Below are 22392 nucleotides of genomic sequence, written 5' to 3' on the forward strand. Positions count from 1 at the left end.
GCTGGGCGCGGTGGCTCACGCCTGTAATCCCAGCACTTTGGGAAGCCAAGGTGGGCGGATGATGAGGTCAGGAGATCGAGACCAGCCTGGCCAACATAGTGAAACCCCGTCTCTACTAAAAATACAAAAAATCAGCCAGGCATGGTGGCACGCACCTGTAGTCCCAGCTACTTGGAAGGCTGAGGCAGGAGAACTGCTTGAACCCGGGAGGCAGAGGTTGCAGTGAGCTGAGATCGTGCCACTGCACTCCAGCCTGGGTGACAGAGCGAGACTCTGTCTCAAAAAAAAAAAAAGAAAAAAGAAAAAAATTATTCCCTTGGCATGTGCAGCTGTGATTTAAAAAAAAAAAAATAATAAAAATAAAGACTTCTTTCCTGATAGAAGTAATTAATTGGCTTTAAAGAACTCATGAAATAGTTTACAGAAGAAAACTAACTCCATTTCAATAGCATAAAATTCCAGTTTTCTTTGATAAAGTATTTTAGTCCCCATTGTCATTCCTTTTGCATTAGAAAAAGTTGAGGATTCAGTCCCTAGAGAAAGGATTTTGCTTAGCAAATCAGTTTTGAAATAGGAACATCACTTCATAGAGATCTCCTCCCTCTCTCTTCCCACTGGGTATACTGTTAACTACTATAAACTGGGCGGGGAAGAGTTTTGCAATTCAGTGATTGAGATTTCTGCCAGAGACCAAAACAAACACTAAAATCAATAGAGAAAATTCTTTTATCCATTTTGCAAAACTGACTCTAAAGAGTCTCCCAAAATAGCAGTTGACACCCTAAATTCCGAGTGATGTGATGGTGCACACCACATTCTGGTCGTCTGCAATATTTCATCCTTATTCTCTAGTTAACTCTGAGTAGAGACTTCATGACTTGATGCATATGGAGTGGAATTAAAATAAGTCAATAAACTTCATGAAATCAATTATACAATTAAGTGTATGAAGATGTTGTATCTGTGCACTTTAAATTAGTCCTATTTGAACTCAAGGCTTCTTAGACAAAAAAAAAAAAAAATTGATCTACTTCTAATGCTTAAAATGGAGGTAAGTAGAATACATTTCTAAAAATTATGAAATAAAATTACATTAAAATTTGAGTGTTCTAAGTAAGCACTCATGTTATAGTCTGTAATTCAAATCTCAGCAAAGACCAAATTATCTGCTGGAAAAATCTGACTTAGCTTCATCTTTTATGTGCTTTATTGTTATACATAATGTTATTTTGAGCATATTTTTAATCTCTATGGGAAATAAGAACTTTAGAGAAAGTCAGTCTTTGGTTCTAATTTTCAGTTTGCTGCTTACAAGACCTAGGACTTTGGGAAAGTAATTTCTTTGAGTATATAAATTCAGGTTTCTACCTACAAAATTAATCTTTTATAAACAGGAATTTTTTTCTTTTACAAACTTCCTTGTGCAATGTATCCACTGTGTGGAAAAAATGGTCCTATGATTCATCTTCATACTCCAGCAAAAAGACAGTATCTGGAAATCTATCTCACAGGGATATGAGAAACTTTAAGAAAACATAGAAGTAAACAGTTTTTATGCTGTAAGGAAAATAGCACCCTATAATGTTACAGAAAATAAAACTGACGGCCAAAGCTATTAACTAACTTGCCCAATTATACAGAGACTTCGGATGGCAGATTGGGACTAAAACTCTTGTTGCCTCTCTTGTCTCGATTTTTTTTCCACAGTGCAATTTAAAAAGATGCTTCTAAGACTCTGTTGAACCTCACCTTTTTTAATATTAAAAAATATATAATGAGAAAATTCAAGAGGGAGATGACAAACATAAGGTCAACAAATACACAGGTAAGAAAGGAGGTAAGGATGGGTATTCATTTAGGTAAGTGTTCTAAGCTAGACGTTAAAACATTCTAAAGTGATCACAGATAAAAACTATAAAGATCCTCTCAACAGCTTTCTAAAATTCTCTTCCATTAACTTCTGTTTTAATCCAATTGCTGTGTTCTCTTTCTGATCTGCTAGATATCTCACATGATTCAAATGTTTTATTTTGCTAATCAATGGAATGTTTGCTATTCAAAATGAGAATAATTGTATCTGGAGATGCTGGCAATGTGATTTTATTGGAAAGCAGAGAAATCTACCACTTTTAAGACATTAGCCACAATTGCAAGCAATTGGAGCAGACGTTAACAGGTAAGCACTCAGTAGCCTATTTGATATAATCTTAAAGATGCAGATAAGGACTTCCTAGTTTTGTTTTGTTTTGCTTTTTAGTTGTTAACAAACACTTTAATCCTAAAATTAGGGATATGAATCAGAATTTAAATTACATAAAATATCTGAAATACAAAAGGATACCACAGCTATTTAAAGATATCCTTTTAAGAGTGGATAAATATTTGAGGTAACTGTGTGTTTAGAAGATGAGAAAGTATGCAAAGATGAGTAAGACAGAATATTAGAATTCAGTGCTCTGAAATCTCCAGCTTCCTCCCCTCACTGCTTTCTGGCTGCATCATTGTTATTCAGCTCCAGGGCTTCCTACTAGAGTGATAAATATTTCCCCCCTCCTTGTGCCCTTACTACAGAATGTGAGGGGATATTACATAACAGGATATACTAATATAATTATATTGATGAGAAAGCAGTTTATTTATTTTGTAAGGACTGAATCTCAGAGTGAGGCAGTCAATTAATTCAAAAAGAGTTAACGGATTCTCTCCTTCTTCTATAATCCTCAGTGAGAGGGCTTTTTGGTGAGGCAGTCTCTTAGCTGAGTTCGAAGGAGAAAAGTCAGACAGAGGGCCTGGTCAGCAAGGAAGGGCCATTGACCCATGTTAAAGGAGAAAGCACATGCAGTGTCCTTCATAGTGAGATATCTCCCGAGCAATAAATGAAGGGAGACGTTATAATTTATCCAAACAGGAACGCGTCTGAGAATAGGAGTGACTCTGTTAGTGACTATGTCAGGATAGCAGGAGTACATTCAGCAGTCCTGAATAAACTGGGGCATTTCAGCCATCCCAACATTATGGGTTTGAGGGGATCTCTTCAACACTTGTGCAACTCAAAGAAATTGTGAAGTGTATGAAATCTCTCTTTACTGATGCCATTTGCCTTGTTTTATCTGATTCCTGCATTCCTTGGTTTTATATATATATATATATATATATATATATATATATATATATAAAATTACTAGTAAGATACAAAATGCTCCTACAATCCATCCTTTAAAAAACTCTTTGTACATTCAGATTAAATTTTAAGGAATTATCAAGAGCTAAAAAAATTACATATCTTATAATATTTTCACCCTCATGGAGATCAAAGTCTTAACTAAAGCAATGCTTGTCTGAAAGTACAATACAGAGAATAAATTGGTCAGCAGGGTCATTTGAAAAAAAATATATTACAAAAGTAATGCCTGATTATTAAAAAGTTGAACAAAAAATAGGTAAATTTATAAGTAAAGTCTGCTTTGCTCACCCCCATTTTGATTTCCTAGGAGTAATAGTTTCTTCTATATTATTCAAGGTAGCTTTTAATTTACATATTAGTATATATATTATACTAATATTATAGTCTTTGTATAAACTGATGGAATCATGCTATACAAATGTTCACTAACTTCCTTTTTTCACTTAAAAATTCCTTCCTTCCCTTCCTTCCTTCCTTCCTTCCTTCCTTCCTTCCTTCCTTCCTTCCTTCCTTCCTTCCTTCCTTCCTTCCTTCCTTCCTTCCTTCCTTCCTTCCTTCCTTCCTTCCTTCCTTCCTTCCTTCCTTCCTTCCTTCCTTCCTTCCTTCCTTCCTTCCTTCCTTCCCTCCCTGGGTCTGCTGGCGCGCCCCACCGCTGCCTGCCTTTTCTCCTTTCGCTGCAGGCACGCATTCGCCATCTTGGCCTCGCTGCTCGCCAGCTCCTCACGCCGAGTGCTCTGCCCGCCTCAGCCTCCCGAGCTACTGGAACTACAGACGGAGTCTCGCTCACCCAGTGCTCGGTGTTGCCCAGGCTGCAGTGCGGTGGCGTGGTCTGGCCTCGCGGCAGCCTCCGCCCCCCGGCCGCCTGCCTTGGCCTACCAGGGTGCTGGGATTGCAGCCCCTGCCCGGCCGCCGCCCCATCTGGGAGGTGGGGAGCGCCTCTGCCCGGCCGCCCCGTCTGGGAAGTGAGCAGCGCCTCTGCCCGGCCACCCATCATCTGGGAAGTGAGGAGCGCCTCTGCCCGGCCACCCACCGTCTGGGAAGTGAGGAGCGCCTCTGCCCGGCCACCCGCCGTCTGGGAAGTGAGGAGCGCCTCTGCCCGGCCACCCACCGTCTGGGAAGTGAGGAGCGCCTCTGCCCGGCCACCCACCGTCTGGGAAGTGAGGAGCGCCTCTGCCCGGCCACCCATCGTCTGGGAAGTGAGGAGCGCCTCTGCCTGGCCTCCCATCGTCTGGGAGGTGAGGAGCGCCTCTGCCCGGCCGCCCCGTCCGGGAGGAAGTGAGGAGCGCCTCTGCCCGGCCGCCCCGTCCGGGAAGAAGTGAGGAGCGCCTCTGCCCGGCCGCCCCGTCCGGGAAGAAGTGAGGAGCGCCTCTGCCCGGCCGCCCCGTCCGGGAAGAAGTGAGGAGCGCCTCTGCCCGGCCGCCCCGTCCGGGAAGAAGTGAGGAGCGCCTCTGCCCGGCCGCCCCGTCCGGGAAGAAGTGAGGAGCGCCTCTGCCCGGCCGCCCCGTCCGGGAAGAAGTGAGGAGCGCCTCTGCCCGGCCGCCCCGTCCAGGAAGAAGTGAGGAGCGCCTCTGCCCGGCCACCCATCGTCTGGGAGGTGAGGAGCGCCTCTGCCCGGCCACCCATCGCCTGGGAGGTGAGGAGTGCCTCTGCCCGGCTGCCCCGTCTGGGAGGTGAGGAGCGCCTCTGCCCGGCCACCCATCGTCTGGGAAGTGAGGAGCGCCTCTGCCCGGCCACCCACCGTCTGGGAAGTGAGGAGCGCCTCTGCCCGGCCACCCATCGTCTGGGAAGTGAGGAGCGCCTCTGCCCGGCCACCCATCGTCTGGGAAGTGAGGAGCGCCTCTGCCCGGCCACCCATCGTCTGGGAAGTGAGGAGCGCCTCTGCCCGGCCGCCCCGTCTGGGAAGTGAGGAGCGCCTCTGCCCGGCCGCCCCGTCTGGGAGGTGAGGAGCGCCTCTGCCCGGCCGCCCCGTCCGGGAAGAAGTGAGGAGCGCCTCTGCCCGGCCGCCCCGTCCGGGAAGAAGTGAGGAGCGCCTCTGCCCGGCCGCCCCGTCTGGGAAGTGAGGAGCGCCTCTGCCCGGCCACCCACCGTCTGGGAAGTGAGGAGCGCCTCTGCCCGGCCACCCACCGTCTGGGAAGTGAGGACAGCCTCTGCCCGGCCACCCATCGTCTGGGAAGTGAGGAGCGCCTCTGCCCGGCCTCCCATCGTCTGGGAGGTGAGGAGCGCCTCTGCCCGGCCGCCCCGTCCGGGAGGAAGTGAGGAGCGCCTGTGCCCGGCCGCCCCGTCCGGGAAGAAGTGAGGAGCGCCTCTGCCCGGCTGCCCCGTCTGGGAAGTGAGGAGCGCCTCTGCCCGGCCGCCCCGTCCGGGAAGAAATGAGGAGCGCCTCTGCCCGGGCGCCCTGTCTGGGAAGAAGTGAGGAGCGCCTCTGCCCGGCTGCCCACCGTCTGGGAAGTGAGGAGCGCCTCTGCCCGGCCGCCCCGTCTGGGAAGTGAGGAGCGCCTCTGCCCGGCCACCCATCGTCTGGGAAGTGAGGAGCGCCTCTGCACGGCCACCCATCGTCTGGGAAGTGAGGAGCGCCTCTGCCCGGCCGCCCCGTCTGGGAAGTGAGGAGCGCCTCTGCCCGGCCGCCCCGTCTGGGAGGTGAGGAGCGCCTCTGCCCGGCCACCCATCGGCTGGGAGGTGAGGAGCGCCTCTGCCCGGCCGCCCCGTCCGGGAAGAAGTGAGCGCCTCTGCCCGGCCGCCCCGTCCGGGAAGAAGTGAGGAGCGCCTCTGCCCGGCCGCCCCATCCGGGAAGAAGTGAGGAGTGCCTCTGCCCGGCCGCCCCGTCCGGGAAGAAGTGAGGAGCGCCTCTGCCCGGCCGCCCCGTCCGGGAAGAAGTGAGGAGCGCCTCTGCCCGGCCACCCATCGTCTGGGAGGTGAGGAGCGCCTCTGCCCGGCCACCCATCGCCTGGGAGGTGAGGAGCGCCTCTGCCCGGCCGCCCATCGTCTGGGAAGTGAGGAGCGCCTCTGCCCGGCTGCCCCATCTGGGAAGTGAGGAGTGCCTCTGCCCGGCCACCCATCGTCTGGGAGGTGAGGAGCGCCTCTGCCCGGCCACCCATCGTCTGGGAAGTGGGGAGCGCCTCTGCCCGGCCACCCATCGTCTGGGAGGTGAGGAGCGCCTCTGCCCGGCCACCTATCGTCTGGGAAGAAATGAGCGTCTCTGCCTGGCCGCCCCGTCTGGGAAGTGAGGAGCCCCTCTGCCCGGCCGCCCCGTGTCTGGGTAGAAGTGAGGAGCTCCTCTGCCTGGCCGCTCCGTCTGGGAGGTCTACCACGGAGGCCAGAAGCAATGTGGGGGCTGGACGTGGTGGCTCACGCCTGTGGTCCCGGCACTCTGGGGGGCGAGGCGGGTTGATCACTTCGGGCTAGGAGTTCGAGACCAGTCTGGCCAACTTGGCGAAACATGAAGAATACAACAGACAAACCAACCAACCAACTCAGTGACAACAAAACAGGTCTACCCTGGAGTCATACTCTAATTTTTTCTATTTTCTTCCCTTTCTGATCCTTTATCCCACTTTCTTTTTCTTCCTCCTCCTTCTCCCTCTTCTTTGTCAAATAGAGGATTGAGTTATTATCACTGATCCATATAAAGTCCCTCTCTCATTTATTTTAACTCCCACCCCCCATTTCTATTCCCCGACTTCCCATGTGCAACCTTCCTAATATGTTTGATATGCATCTTTTTGTTTGTATGTATTTTTAGAAAATGTTTATTGTTTTTGTATGCAAAAATTAATAAAAAAAAAAGAGCTAAAAAAAAAATAAAAATAAAAAAAAATAAAAATACCTTTGAATATCATTTCGTATCCACATCTGTGACTACAAATCTCAAATTTCTTTTCAGGTGAGAGTCAAGGAGACATTTTTTAGGGAACTAATGGTTCTAAAATAAGTAGAAAAATTAAAATTCACATTGCTAACATTTTGCTGAACATGAATGAAATTGAAAAACAAATATTCTGATATTGATAATGTAATAAAATAATTAAGTGTCCCATTAAGCTTTTGCGGGGGATGAATACATGTTTAGCTGGTAGAGTTGGCATTTTAGTCCCTCCAGGAAATTTATGGGACTGAATAGCTTCTACTCAAAGCATCTCAGAGTTCCTGCAGAACTGTTCTACTTTCTGTGACACAGCTGTGCATCTATGTGCCAGGCACTCTGATAGGCAATTTACACTAAAGATCACATTTATACTCACATTATATGCTTACTATGACCCCTTCTTGTTGGAGTTGATGGTTTGTGGGTTAAGAAGGAAATCAGATGTTGAGTTTTAACAGGCATAGTCATTTCCACTGGTAACCCTAGGAAATTTAAAGTTCTAAAAATCTTAAGTAATTCCTTTCTGAGCACCTCAGACCTTGGATCACTATAGTTCCTTTCATCCACTCTTCTCCATTTCTAAAGGCGTGAGTCTAGGGTAGGTGTGTGCATTAATATCTCACATCATTTATACTTCACATCAAGACAACTTAGAAAAACATTACAGTAGTCCTTCCTTATCTGCGGTTTTGCTTTGCACAATTTCAGTTACCCACAGCCAACCGTGGTCTGCAAATATTAAAAGGAAAATTACAGAAGTCAACAATTGATAAGTTTTAAATACACGCCATTCTGAATAGCCTGATGAAGTCTTGTGTTGTCCCGCCCAGTCACGGGAATCATCCCTCTGTTTAGAGCAGGGGTGTCCAATCTTTTGGCTTCCCTGGGCCACCTTGGAAGAAGAATTGTCTTGGGTCTCACATAAAATACAGCAACACTAACAATAGCTGATGAGTTTTGTTTTAATCATCAGTGAATGTCATGATGTTTTAAGAAAGTTTACAAATTTGTGTTAGGCCACGTTCAAAGCCATCCTGGGCTGCGTTCAAAGCCATCCTGGGCTGCATGCAGCCCGTGGGCCTCAGGTTGGACAAGCTTGATTTAGAGCATCCACCTGCCTTTTAGTCACTGAGTAACCATCTCGGTTATCAGATCGTCAGAACACAGAGGGGTGAGTACGCTAGAATAAGGTGTTTTGAAGAGAAAAAAAGAAAGGGACACCACATTCACATAACATTTATTACAATAAATGGGGGTGTGGAGCTGTTATACTTGCTCCATTTTATTAATTATTGTTCTTAATCTCTTATTGTGCCTAATTTATAAATTAAACCTTATTATAGTTGTGTATGTATTAAAAAAACATAGTATATATAGGGTTTGGTACTACCTACAGTTTCAAGTTTCTATCCACCGGTGGTCTTGGAATGTATCCCGCATGGATAAAGGGGGAACAGTGTATCATCTTCATTTTACAAATGAGAAGTGTGGAGATCAAAGAGTTACAAGCATTCCAATATAATGAATGTAACCAATTAGAGAGGGTAGGGATATGAGACCAGCCCGTCACCTTCAAATATCATATTATTAAGGAATCTATACAAATTCTATCAGCTTCTAAAACGAAAAGGATATGTCTCCCTAAATTGTGTCTGATAACTTACTAGATACTGTCTACATGGCTTTTTTGAGGGAAAGGGAATAATGGGAGGTGGCTTTAACTAATTTTAACTGATTTCTACAATCAGGGAATCTCGCTGGCCTTGAAGAGAAATTAGAATGAGTTCAAATGACAGAAACTGTATCTATATCTACCTCACAGTAGATATCTAGGTAGGAAGAATGTGAAAAATACATTTACAAACAGTAAAATATCAAAGGATACATTATGTGAATTTGGAAACTGAAAATACGGCTTAAGATTTTTGAAATTAGGCCGGGCACAGTGGCTCACGCCTGTAATCCTAGCACTTTGGGAGGCTGAGGCAGGCAGATCACCTGAGGTAGGGGTTTGAGACCAGCCTGACCAACATGGAGAAACCCCATCGCTACTAAAAATACAAAATTAGTCGGGGTGGTGGCGCATGCCTGTGATCCCACCTACTGGGGAGGCTGAGGCAGGAGAATTGCTTGAACCTGGGAGGCAGAGGTTGTGGTGAGCTGAGATGGCGCCATTGCACTCCAGCCTGGGCAAAAGAGCGAAACTCCATCTCAAAAACAAAAAAAGATTCTTGAAATTCAATTTGCTAATATGCTGTTACAAATATATTAACACTTTTTAAATACTTGGATGGATAAATATTTATATTTTTATTAATACTTTTTTCACATTATTAATCGGATCAGTCTGTAATTTTATGTAAATTGCTAGCAAAATGATTGTAGCTGACAAAATCAGTAAGTGTGTTGTTAACATCCTGACTTCTTATATTTCAGAGTGAAGAGTTGAACCACTTAACATGAATTGGGTAAATAAGAGTGTCCCACAGGAGTTCATTCTGTTAGGTTTCTCAGATCAACCATGGCTAGAGATTCCACCCTTTGTGATGTTTCTGTTTTCCTATATCTTGACAATCTTTGGCAATCTGACAATAATTCTTGTGTCACATTTGGATTTCAAACTCCACACCCCTATGTACTTTTTTCTTAGCAATCTCTCACTCCTGGACCTTTGCTATACCACAAGTACAGTTCCACAAATGCTGGTAAACATATGCAACACCAGGAAGGTAATCAGTTATGGTGGCTGTGTGGCCCAGCTTTTCATTTTCCTGGCCTTGGGTTCCACGGAATGTCTTCTCCTGGCCGTCATGTCCTTTGATAGGTTTGTAGCTATTTGTCGGCCTCTCCATTACTCAATTATCATGCACCAGAGGCTCTGCTTCCAGTTGGCAGCTGCATCCTGGATTAGTGGCTTTAGCAATTCAGTATTACAGTCCACCTGGACACTTAAGATGCCACTGTGTGGTCACAAAGAAGTGGATCACTTCTTCTGTGAAGTCCCTGCTCTGCTCAAGTTGTCCTGTGTTGACACAACAGCAAATGAGTGTTGAACTATTCTTCATCAGTGTGCTATTCCTTCTAATACCCGTGACACTCGTCCTTATATCATATGCTTTTATTGTCCAAGCAGTGTTGAGAATCCAGTCTGCTGAAGGTCGGCAAAAGGCATTTGGGACATGTGGCTCCCATCTAATTGTGGTGTCACTTTTTTATGGTACAGCTATCTCTATGTACCTGCAACCACCTTCACCCAGCTCCAAAGACTGGGGAAAGATGGTTTCTCTCTTCTATGGAATCATTGCACCCATGCTGAATCCCCTTATATATACACTTAGGAACAAAGAAGTAAAGGAAGCCTTTAAAAGGTTGGTTGCAAGAGTCTTCTTAATCAAGAAATAAGAAATATGCAAATGATAAGCTTTGCTAAAGACACAATGCTTACTTAGCTTACTATCTTCTCTGCAAGTTGTCCTATTTTTGTCATTACTATAGAGAACTATTGTAATCTCCCTCAAAGAAAATTTCCACCGTGGCTCACGCCTGTAATCCCAGCACTTTGGGAGGCCAAGGCGGGCGGATCACGAGGTCAGGAGATCGAGACCATCCTGGTTAACACAGTGAAACCCCGTCTCTACTAAAAAAATACAAAAAATTAGCCGGGCGTGGTGGTGGGCGCCTGTAGTCCCAGCTACTCGGGAGGCTGAGGCAGGAGAATGGCGTGAACCCAGGAGGCAGAGCTTGTAGTGAGCCGAGATAGCGCCACTGCACTCTGGCCTGGGCGAAAGAGCGAGACTCCCTCTCAAAAAAAAAAAAAAAAAAAAAAAAAAAAGAAAAGAAAATTTCCTTGACAAAAAGCTATATTTGTTTCTGTTGCCTAAACATTTTCATTGAACAAGCCCCCAGAATTGGCCTTCCAATGCACCAAAAACTGTAATCACAACATTTTCAAGGTTTGTCAAACTTTACATCAATGTTTGTATAATTCAGTGTAAACTAGACCTTTCTGATCCAGAAATCATTTCTTCAATAATACACACACACACACACACACACACACACACACACACACACACACACTTAGAAACAAAGATGTAAAGGGAGCTTTTGAGAGGTTGCTTGCAAGGGTGTTAATAAAAAAATAAGGAATTTCCAAATTATAGGCCTTTTAAAGACTTCAATTTTACATAGCTTATAATTTAATTCTCTCCAAATTGCTTTATTATTACTATTCTTAGAAAAACTATTATAGTGATCTTCAAATAAAATGTCGACAGAGAACTATATCTGTTTTCTACTGCCTAAATATATTCATTGCACAAGTCTTGAGAACTGATCTTTTATGAACTCTCAAAATAGCATAGCCTTGAAATCTTTAAGGTCTCAAACATCTTAGCACTAGTCTGTATACATCAGGAAGAGTCTTAGACTTCTCTGAAACCAGAATAAAAGCTAGAAATTCTTTCCCCAGAAACAAAACATTTTGATATATATACAGATGCCCTTATCCTTACACACACACACACACAAGCTCCATGGCACAAATTATTTTTCAGACAATTGTAGATCTAACAGAAGTATCCAAAACCTTGTCTTAATTATCGCTATAAGGTTAACAGCCCTAGCTTAAATTTTAACACTATTTAATACTAAAATCCACAACGATTCTCCACTCCCCAGTTTTACTTCAATCTTCTGCTGTTTCTGTACTTCCCACTTCTCCTGAGTTGAAGTGTCCTATTCCATCTACCAAATAAAGTTGTAGCTACATTTTAGACTGAAATCAAATGCCTGCTTTTGACGTTTTAAAATGATTCGTCTACTGTATATATTATCTATCTCCTTTTAACCTCGAAAGCACTTATAGGGGCTGGGCACAGTGGCTCATGCCTGTAATCCTAGCACTTTGGGAGGCCGAGGCAGGCAGATTGCCTGAGGTTAGGAGTTCAAGACCAGCCTGGGCAACAATGGTGAAACCCCGTCTCTACTAAAATACAAAAATTAGCCGGGTATGGTGGCGTGCGCCTGTAGTTCTAGCTACTCGGGAGACTAAGGCAGGAGAATCGCTTGAACCTAGGAGGCGGAGGTTGCAGTGAGCCGAGATCACGCCACTGCACTCCAGCCTGGGCAACAGAGCGAGACTCCCTCTCAGAAAAAAAAAAAAGAAGAAAGCACTTATAGGTTAAGTCATAAAAAAGCACATTATATAATGATGTCCACAGCTTGTTTAATGCACATTTCTTGTACAAAAAGAAATGCTGATTAATTTCATGTTAGTTCCCTTGAGGTAGCATAGATCGTAATTTCAACTTCTTCCATATGGCCTTCAGAGCCCATAAAAGTGCTAAAGAAAATAAACACTATAAGTTTGTTATTTGGTTGATTTTGTGAGTTACACTATAATTATACTAACTGCTTCTTCATTATTATTCTCTTTCCAATTTTTTCTTGTCATAAAAGTATAAAATGCAATAACTAAGAAATACAATTAGAATGTTTTACTTGAAAACTTTATAGTAACAACATAAATTTCAGCATAATTCTAACCCAACATGGTGGATCTTAAAACTTTAACTTGCATCAGAATCATCTGTAGAGCTTTTAAAATTCAGATTGGTGGGGGTCACCTACCCCTAGACCTTCTAATGCAGTAAGTCTGGGGTGGGGCCTGATAATTTGCATTTCTACAAATTTCCAGGTAATACTTATGTTGCCTGTCAGGAGACCATGCTTTAGCAACAGCTGTGCTAACCGTTAAAATAAATAAAGGTGTGTTGCTTGTTGAGTTTCTATCCTTTATTTTTAGAAATGAGTTATAACTTAAAGGAAAATAGGAGCAAAACAGTAACAGAGTATATTGAAATATGAGGGGACATTCCTTAATAAAAATGCATTCATATCTTAAAGTCCAACTAAATGATATACCAGATTTCCAGAGACCAATTTTGATGTCAGCTTAAAGGCAATGTCAGGGTCCTTTAAAGAATTATGAGAAAATAGTAGAGAAACCAGAGTGATGGAGATTGAAGTATTTTACATTTTTTAAAATGAGCCATCAGTTGAGCTAATAAATTGCATATTGGTAAGTTCTAAAGCCATATGACAAAATTTTATATATATTTTGCCATCAGTTACTTGTGACTATATACACATATATTCTGACTTCATTTAGAACAACAATTACTAAACTATTTTATAGAGGTATGTATAATAATTTTTTTTTTTTTTTAGATGGAGTCTCACTCTGTCACCCAGGCTGGAGTACTGGAGTATGGTGGCCCAGGCTGGAGTATGGTGGCGTGATTTTGGTTCACTGCAACCTCCGCCTCCTGGGTTCAAGCCATTCTCCTGCCTCAGCCTATGGAGAGTAGCTGGGATTACAGGCAAGCGCCACCACACCTGGCTAATTTTTGTGTTTTTGGTAGAGACAGGGTTTCATCATGTTGGCCAGGCTGGTCTTGAACTCCTGACCTCAGATGATCCACTTGCCTTGGCCTCCCAAAGTGCTGGGATTACAGGTGTGAGCCACTGCATCCAGCCTACAATTCTTGATTTCTTTTTTTTTTAATTCAACTTTTATTTTAGATTCAGGGGGTACATTTGCAGGTTTGTTACCTGGGTATATTTTGTGATACTGAGGTTTTGGGTATGATTGATCTTGTCACCCAGGTACTCAGCACAGTACCAATAGTTAGATTTTCAACTCTTGTCCCCCACCCCGCCTACCTGCTCTAGTAGTCCCTAGTGTCTACTGTTGCCATCTTGATGTCCATGAGTACCCAATGGTTAGCTCCTACTTATAAGTGAGAACATATGGTATTTGGTTTTCTATTCCTGTGTTAATTCACTTTGGTTAATGGCCTGTAGCTGCATGTTGCTGCAATTGACATGATTTTTTCTTTTTTATGACTCATAGTATTCTGTGGTATATATGCATACCACGTATACCTTTATCTAATTCACTGTTGGTGGGCACCTAGGTTCATTCCATGTCTCTGCTACTGTGAATAGTGCTGTGATAAACACACGAGTTCATGTGCTTTTTTGGTAGGATTTGTTTTCCTTTGGATATATACCCAGTAATGGAATTGCTGAGTGGAATAGTTTTAAGTTGTTTGAGAAATCCCCAAACTGCTTTCCACAATGGCTGAACTAATTTACTTTCCCACCAACAGTGTATAAGTTTTCGCTTTTCTCCACAGCCTTGCCAGCATCTGTTGTTTCTTGACTTTTTAATAATAGCCATTCCAACTGGTGTGAGATAATATCTCACTGTGGTTTTGATTTGCATTTCTCTGGTGATTAGTGATGATTAACATTTTTTCATATGTTTGTTGGCTGCTTGTATGTCTTCTTTCAAGAAGAGTCTGTTCATTTCTTTTGCCCATTTTTAATGGGTGTTATTTGCTTTTTGCTTGTTTAATTGTTTAAGTTCCTTAGAGATTCTGGACATTATGCCTTTGTTGGATGCATAGTTTGCAAATATTTTCTCCAATTCTGTAGGTTGTCTGTTTACTCTGTTGACAGTTCCTTTTGCTATGCAGAAGCTCTTGAGTTTAATTAGGTCCCAGTTGTCAATTTTTGTATTTGTTGCAATTCCTTTTGAGGACCTAGTCATAAATTATTTCCCAAGGCCCATGTTCAGAATGGTGTTTCCAAGGTTTTCTTCTTCGATTCTTGTAGTTTGAGGTCTTACATTTAAAACTTGAATCCATCTTTAGTTAATCTTTGTGTATGGTGACAGATAAGGGTCCAGATTCATCAGTTTCATTCTTCTGCATATGGCTAGCCAGCTATTCCAGCACGATTTATTAAATAGGAAGTCCTTTCTCCATTGCTTATTTTTGTCAACGATCAGATGGCTATATGTTTGTGACTTTATTTCTGAGTTCTCTATTCTGTTCCATTGGTCTATGTGTCTCTTTTTGTACCAGTACCATGTTGTTTTGGTTACTGTAGCCTTACAGGATAGTTTGAAGTTGGGTAATGTGATGACTCTGGCTTTGTTCTTTTTTCTTAGGATTGCTTTGGGCAGTGGGGCTCTTTTTTGGTTCCATATGCATTTTAGAATAGTTTTTCTACTTCTGTGAAAAATGATGTTCGTAGTTTGATAGGAATAGCCCTGAATCTGTAGATTGCTTTGGGTGATATGGCCGTTTTCACAACATTGATTCTTCCAATCCATGAGCATGGAATGTTTTTCCATTTGTTTGTGTCATCTATTATTTCTTCAGCAGTGTTTTGTAGTTCTCCTAATAGAGTTTTTTTTTTTTGAAACGGAGTCTCGCTCTGTCTCCCAGGCTGGAGTGCAGTAGTGCGATCCCGGCTCACTGCAAGCTCCGCCTCCCGGGTTCACGTCATTCTCCTGCCTCAGCCTCCCGAGTAACTGGGACTACAGGCGCCTGCCACCACGCCCGGCTAATTTTTTTGTACTTTTAGTAGAGGCAGGGTTTCACCGTGTTAGCCAGCATGGTCTCAATCTCCTAACCTCGTGATCCGCCCACCTCGGCCTCCCAAAGTGCTGGGATTACAGGCGTGAGCCACTGTGATTGGCCTAATAGAGGTCTTTCACCTCCTTCATTAGATGTCTTCCTAGGTAATTTTGTGCGTGTGTACCTATTGTACATGAGATTGCCTTCTTGATTTGGCTTCAGATTGAACATTATTTGTGTATAGAAATGCTACTAATTTTTGTATGTAAATTTGGATCCTGAAACTTTACTGAAGTAGTTTATCAGTTCCAGGAGCCTTTTGGCAAAGTCTTCAGGGTTTCTAGGGATAGAATTATATCCTCAGTGAACAGAGATAGTTGCACTTCTTCTTCTATTTGGATGGGTTTTACTTCTTTCTCTCGCCTGATTGCTCTGGCTAGGACTTCCATAAATCTTGATTTCTGAATAGAATTTGCAAACAATTCTTATTCTACTTCTGTACAATATGGAGCAATAATGACCAAAATGTTAAAGAAGTTCCATTTGTCCCTATCTTTTTGTAAAACCTCACTCAGAAGGTGATTAATAAAACACTATCACCATGAAAATATTATTATTATAAGACTTAAGTGTTTTATCCTACTGGAATAGGCACTTATAAATAACTTGCATGAATTTAAAGAGAATAGACTTCATAAGTTAAAAATGACACTAAACTTTGGGAAATTAATAATTCTAAAGAAGTCAGAAATAAAATTTAAAAATAAAAGCAATAAATAAAAGGATGAAATTTAACATAAATCAAGACAAACACATTTACTTCAATTATATACTACACAATAGTATTAATAGAAATATGATTGGCAGTGAATCCCATAGAAGCCAAGCTAAGACATATGGATAACAAAACAGGTAGATTATTGGCTTTAGTTTGAGGATTTATATCTTAAGAGATACATTATAAAACTAAAACGCCTACACAAAATAATGACTAGAGAATTGAAAAATCAGAACATGATGCTGCTTGAATTATTGAAGGCATTGATTTTTTCAATGCTGGGTAGAAAATGCTTTGTCAAATCATGAAGCTGTAGCTTTCTTCAGGTATTTAAAGGGAAATCGTGCATAGCTTAGTTTGTTTCATAAAGGTTAGAAATTCTACTAATGCATAAAAATTAAAAAGTAGATCTGAGCATGATATAAGGACACACACACACACACACACAAATTGATGTTATACCATGATGAAATAGCTGACCATTTCTGGCAATGAGGGAAAATAGAATTCTATATAAAATACAGATTGAATTAAACAATCTACCTAATGCCTTTCCTCTTTAAATTCTGTTTTAGGAATTTCCTTTTGTGAAATAACATTTGTGATAACAATTTCTGTTAATGACCAAAGAAACAAAAGCAGCAGAGAAAGTGATAGATATAATTAAACCTTTGGAATAATGTCATGTAAAAGAAATTGAGTTGATTCCGAGGAAAGAACTGGATGGAAGCTATTCTGATTTAGCATACAGAAGTTAACGCTAGAAAACATGAAATGGCTTGAATGGGTAAATATCTGTGGAGATAATTTTCAAATATGAGAAGTAGTCCAAGGGAAGTTGGACTATGTGACTTATAAGATCCCTTTCAAGATCCCTTTCCATCCAAAAAGTGTATGGCTCTGTCAATTACAATATAGGAGAAATTTGGTTAGATTTTAAAAAAACTTCCTGAAGATAAAAGATGGGTTATAATGGAATATTTAAATAAAGGATACAATGAAGTAATCAACTGTATCAGTTTCCTAGGGCTATCATAACCAACTGCCATGTGCTTGACGGCTTAAAACAATAGAAAGTTATTCTCTCACAGTTCTGGAAGCCAGAAGTCCGAAATCAAGGTACTAGCAAGGCCATGTTCTCTCTGGAGGGTGGTGGGCGGGTGGGCAGAGGAGGTGTTGTGGTGGTGATGAACTTGTTTCTGCTTTTTTTGGTTTCTAGTGACTATTGGCATGCCCTGCTCGTCCTCGTCTTGTGGCCACATCACTCTCAGCTGTGGCTTCATTTTCGTCTCTTTCTTTTCTGTGTGAGCCTCAGTTGAATCCCTCTTTACCTGTCTCTTACAGGGATTCATGATGGCATTTAGAATTCACTCAGATAAGCTAGAATAAATGCCTCCTCCCAAGATTCTTAATCATATCTTTCTCCATATAAGGTAACATTTGCAGATTCCAGTGATTATCACGTAGACCTATCTTTTGGGAAGGGCCATCATTCATGGTACTGCACCATCTGTATCATTCAGGGCTATGTAGTCCATCATCTTCCAAAGAAAAGAGCATAAAATTTACTTTTGAAGGATCAAATTTTTTAAATTTTAGATTCTGAAGGAAATTGGCAAGAATATAACTTTATTCCTACTTGTAGTATAATTACTATCTTAATATCATGAGAATTTGTAAACTGTATACATTTTCCTGTTTAAAACAACAAACACATAGATTATATCATTTTTAAGTACATACACTGAATTGACCACAGGGCAAAAATTGGTGAAAAAATAAAATCTTTTGTGCAGATATAAGAAATCGATATAGTTTTTAAAAGGTGCATGAGTATTAGCACCATATGGATAGTGGAATTATTAGGAAGATAATACCATCTGTCTCTCTGTGTATAATTTAAATATAGACACAAAATACACTGTCATATTTATCATTTTTACTTTTCTAAATTATTTACATTAAGAGTAACAATCATATTCCCATAAATATGTCACAGGTTTTTTTTTTTAAACATCATTTCCAGTACCAAAATGTGTCCCACATTATGCTCCAATAAAAAGACACAGATCATCAGACTGATAAAAAAGCAAGGCCCACTATATGCTGTCTATAAGAAAGGTGCTTTAAATATAACGACACTATACTACATATATTGCTGTACATTACGTTTTTTAAAAGCCATTTTATATAAAATATAACATAAATTAATACAATATTTTCTTGAGATAAATGGTAGCTTATTTTCTGAAATAGAAATCAAAGGTTTGGGAACATGATCTCGGATCGCATCTTAGAGATTTTACACATGAAATAAAAAATTTCTTCCTTTGGGCTGGGCGCGGTGGCTCATGCCTGTAATCCCAGCACTTTGGGAGGCTGAGGTGAGTGGATCACTTGAGGTCAGGAGTTTGAGACCAGCCTGGCTAACATGGGGAAACTCCATCTCTACTAAAAATATGAAAATTAGCAGGACACAGTAGCAGCACACCTGTATTCCCAGCTACTTGGGAGGCTGAGGCACTAGAATTGCTTGAACCCGGGAGGTGGAGGTTGCAGTGAGCCATGAAATGTGCCACTGCACTCCAGCCTGGGCGACAGAGGGAGACTCTGTTTCAAAAAATATATAAAATAAAATAAAATAAAAAAATATATATATGTGTGTGTGTGTATGTGTATATATAAGTATATATAATGACACACATGGGTAAATAGTAAAAGGTTGGAAAAGGTAGCCACAATAACATTAATCAAAAGAATTAGCTATATTATTATAAGAAAAAGTAGATTTCAGAGTAAAAAATATTACCAAGAATATAATCATTTAATAATAATAAACCAATCCATCAAAAGGACATGGGAATTTTAAACACTTATACATATGATAACTAAACTTCAAAATACATACAGAGAAATCTGGTAGAGATGAAAGAGGTAGGCATGCCATGATTATAGGTGATTTCAGCACCCCTTCTTCAATAATAGATAGAACAAATAGACAGAAAATCAGTAGGCATATAGAAGACTTGAACATTATCAACCTAAGTGATCTATTTGACATTTATAGAAGGCTCTACATAGCATCAGCAGAATATGCATTCTTCTCAAGTGCACATAGAACATTTCCCATGTTCTAGAGTATAAAACATCTATCAATATAGTTAAAAGGATTCAAATCATAGCAACATATGTTCCCTGACAACAGGTTTTGTTGCAAGCCTGAGAGAATTTTAGTTCAGTTATAGATGTTTGCTTCTATGCCCCACAGTTTATATTCCAAATTTCATAAATTCTAAGATGTATATTTCTTCACATTTAACTTCTCTTAAAAATTGCTGTTCATCTATAATCTATAACTTTTACAATCATGTTGGCCAGGTGACAGTCACAACATAGTTGCTATTTCAATTATGAATTGCAGTGTGTGAAGTTCATTGTTACTCCTGATAGCCTAGCTGGCTAACTGGAATCCTCCATGTTTCAGCAACAAATGATTTTAGGACCACTTATGAAAGGACTATGAGTCTGGGTTGTATCATGAAAACTTTGTTGATTCTGTGAAAGAAAAATCAAAATTACTAAACTAAAGGGAAAAGTCAAGCTGGGAACTGCTCAGGGCAAACTTCCCCGCCTCATTTTATTTAAAGTCATCCCTCTACTCGCTGAGATAGATGCATATTCTGATTGCCTCCTTTGGCAAGGCTTATCAGAAACTCAAAAGAATGCAACAATTTATCTCTCACCTACCTGTGACCTGGAAGCCCCTCCCTGCTTTGAGTTGTCCCCGCCTATCTGGACGGAACCAGTGTTCTTCTTACATATATTGATTGATGTCTCATGTCTCCCTAAAATGTATAAAACAAAGTTGTGCCCCAACCACCTTCAGCACGTGTCGTCAGGACTTCCTGAGGCTGTGTCATGGGTGTGTGTCCTCAACCTTGGCAAAATAAACTTTCTAGATTAACTGAGACCTGTCTCAAAGTTGAGGGGTTCACAATACCTTCTGGTAAGCTCAAGAATGCAACAGCGTTTGTATTTGCAGAACAGGTATAGTAACTATTACTGGATTACAGGGAATATTGTAAGGGTTCAGAAATTTAATGGTTCAGCACAATTCTTGGAACATAGTTCTCACTGAGTATCTGCTATAATAATGTTTCAAATATTATTGTCCCTCAGTAGCAGGTAAAAACTGAGGCTCACATCGACACATACTTTGGAACAGGGAGTTCCAAAATTTGAATTCTGGCCAGTACCTCCAAATTCCAGTTGTTTGCCACTAAACCACTCTTTTCATATGTGTTAAAAGTGTAATTGAATTACATCTTCTATTTAAGAAACAACTTATTCTTTTCAAAGAAATCACATTTCTTATCTCTTTGAACAGATGTTCTTATTTCCATTGTACACCGGCAGAAATTGAAACATGACGATTATCTAGTCAAGGTTTTCCAGCCAATCTAACAGAGAAATGTCCTTTTCACTAGAGAAACACTATAGGTTAACTTGGTTTTTCACAGGAACACTTGAGCAAAAAAAATAAAAATATCAGGATTGTTAAGCATGACGAAAATTCTAAAAACAAGAAACAAAAGTTGATAAAAATGAGAGTCGCTCATGCCTGTAATCCCAGCACTTTTGGAGGGCAAGGAGGGCAGGTCACGAGGTCAGGAGTTTGAGACCAGCCTGGCCAGTATGGTGAAACCCCGTCTCTCCTAAAAATTCAAAAATTAGCTGGGCATGGTGGCACGTGCCTGTAGTCCCAGGTACTTGGGAGGCTGAGGCAGAAGAATCGCTTGAATCAGGGAGGTGGAGGTTGCAGTGAGTCAAGATCGTGCCACTGCACTCCAGCCTGGGTGACAAGGGCGAAACTCCATCTCAAAAAAAAAGAAGAAGAAGAAGAAAAAGAAGAAGAAGAAGAAGAGGAAGAGGAAGAAGAAGAAGAAGAAGAAGAAGAAGAAGAAGAAGAAGAAGAAGAAGAAGAAGAAGAAGAAGAAGAAGAAAGCCTCAAGTAAGCATGTGTACAACTTCAGTAAACACATTGTGCATGCAGCCCCTCCAAGAGCTGGCAAGGCCACTGTGCATGAGGACAGCCCACCCCAAGGGAAGAATCCGGGAAAAGGAATGCAACTCCCCGAAAGCATGTCAACATATAAAACTGGAAGTCAAACATCAAACAGTGCACTTGAATCTCTCGAGTCACCCACTTGGCCCTTTTCCAAGTGTACTTTACTTCCTTTAATTCCTCTCTAAAACGTTTTAATAAACGTTCTCTCCCAGGGCGCAATGACTCATGCCTGTAATCCAAGCACTTTGGGAGGCCAGGGCAGGTGGACCACCTGAGGTCAGGAGTTCGAGACCAGCATAACCAATATGGTGAAACCCCATCTCTACTAAAAATACAAAAATCAGCTGGGCTTGGTGGTATGTGCCTGTAGTCCCAGCTACTTGGGAGGCTGAGGCAGGAGAATTGCTTGAACCCAGGAGGCAGAGATTGCAGTGAGCCAAGATCGTGCCCACTGCACTCCAGCCTGGGCGACAGGTGAGACTCCATTTCAAAATAATAATAACAATAATAATAATAAAACTTTCACTCCTGCTCGAAACCTTGCCTCTATCTCTCCCTCTGCCTTATGACTCTCAGTCTAATTCTTTCTTCTGAGGAGGCAGGAGTTGAGATTGCTATAGACCTGTACTGATTTGACACTGCTAGTACCACAGCCAGCAAGGCATGGCAATGCCTTGATGGCATCACCTGAGAACTTGTTACAAATGCAAATTCTTGCATTCTATCCTGACATACTGCATTAGAAACCCTAGAGTTTGTGGCCCAAGTATCTGTGTGTAATAAGCCCTCCAGTTGATTCTGATGCACGCCAAAGTTTGAGTACCATTGGTTTAAACTACTTGAAAATTGAGCTGTTGTCAAATTGAATGCTGAGGAACCAACCAACGCTGTGCCCTTCAAGTGTCTACCAGGTGAACAACACCATGCTAAGGGTTACAAATTTATTCATTCATTTGATGGGATTCAGGACATGCCACCCCAAAATATGGCACCTTGGCGTTTGAGAAAACATCAGAAGCAGGAAGGTCACTCTTTAACCTTCCTTTAAAGTAGGTCATAAAGTGAATT

The 22392-nt window shown here is 41.7% G+C and overlaps 3 protein-coding genes across 3 annotated transcripts in view; 1 reads left to right on the plus strand and 2 right to left on the minus strand.

Moving 5' to 3' along the window:
- The window catches only part of LOC129473561 (putative olfactory receptor 2W6), a 47098-nt gene extending 27039 nt beyond the window's left edge, over window positions 1-20059 (minus strand). The window contains exon 1 of the mRNA XM_055264207.2: window positions 20004-20059. The gene's annotated coding sequence lies outside the window, so the exon portion shown is untranslated. The remainder of the gene's footprint in view (window positions 1-20003) is intronic.
- Window positions 1-22392, minus strand: part of H2BC17 (H2B clustered histone 17) — a 90519-nt gene that overhangs the window by 52202 nt on the left and 15925 nt on the right. The window contains exon 3 of the mRNA XM_055264201.2: window positions 20004-20101. The gene's annotated coding sequence lies outside the window, so the exon portion shown is untranslated. The remainder of the gene's footprint in view (window positions 1-20003; window positions 20102-22392) is intronic.
- Window positions 9506-10448, plus strand: LOC129473560 (olfactory receptor 2B2). The gene is given in 2 exon segments (XM_055264206.1): window positions 9506-10093; window positions 10095-10448. Coding segments are annotated over 2 exon segments (942 nt in total).

This window comes from Symphalangus syndactylus, chromosome 23 (genome assembly GCF_028878055.3).
Source record: "Symphalangus syndactylus isolate Jambi chromosome 23, NHGRI_mSymSyn1-v2.1_pri, whole genome shotgun sequence".
NCBI classification, from domain to species: domain Eukaryota; kingdom Metazoa; phylum Chordata; class Mammalia; order Primates; family Hylobatidae; genus Symphalangus; species Symphalangus syndactylus.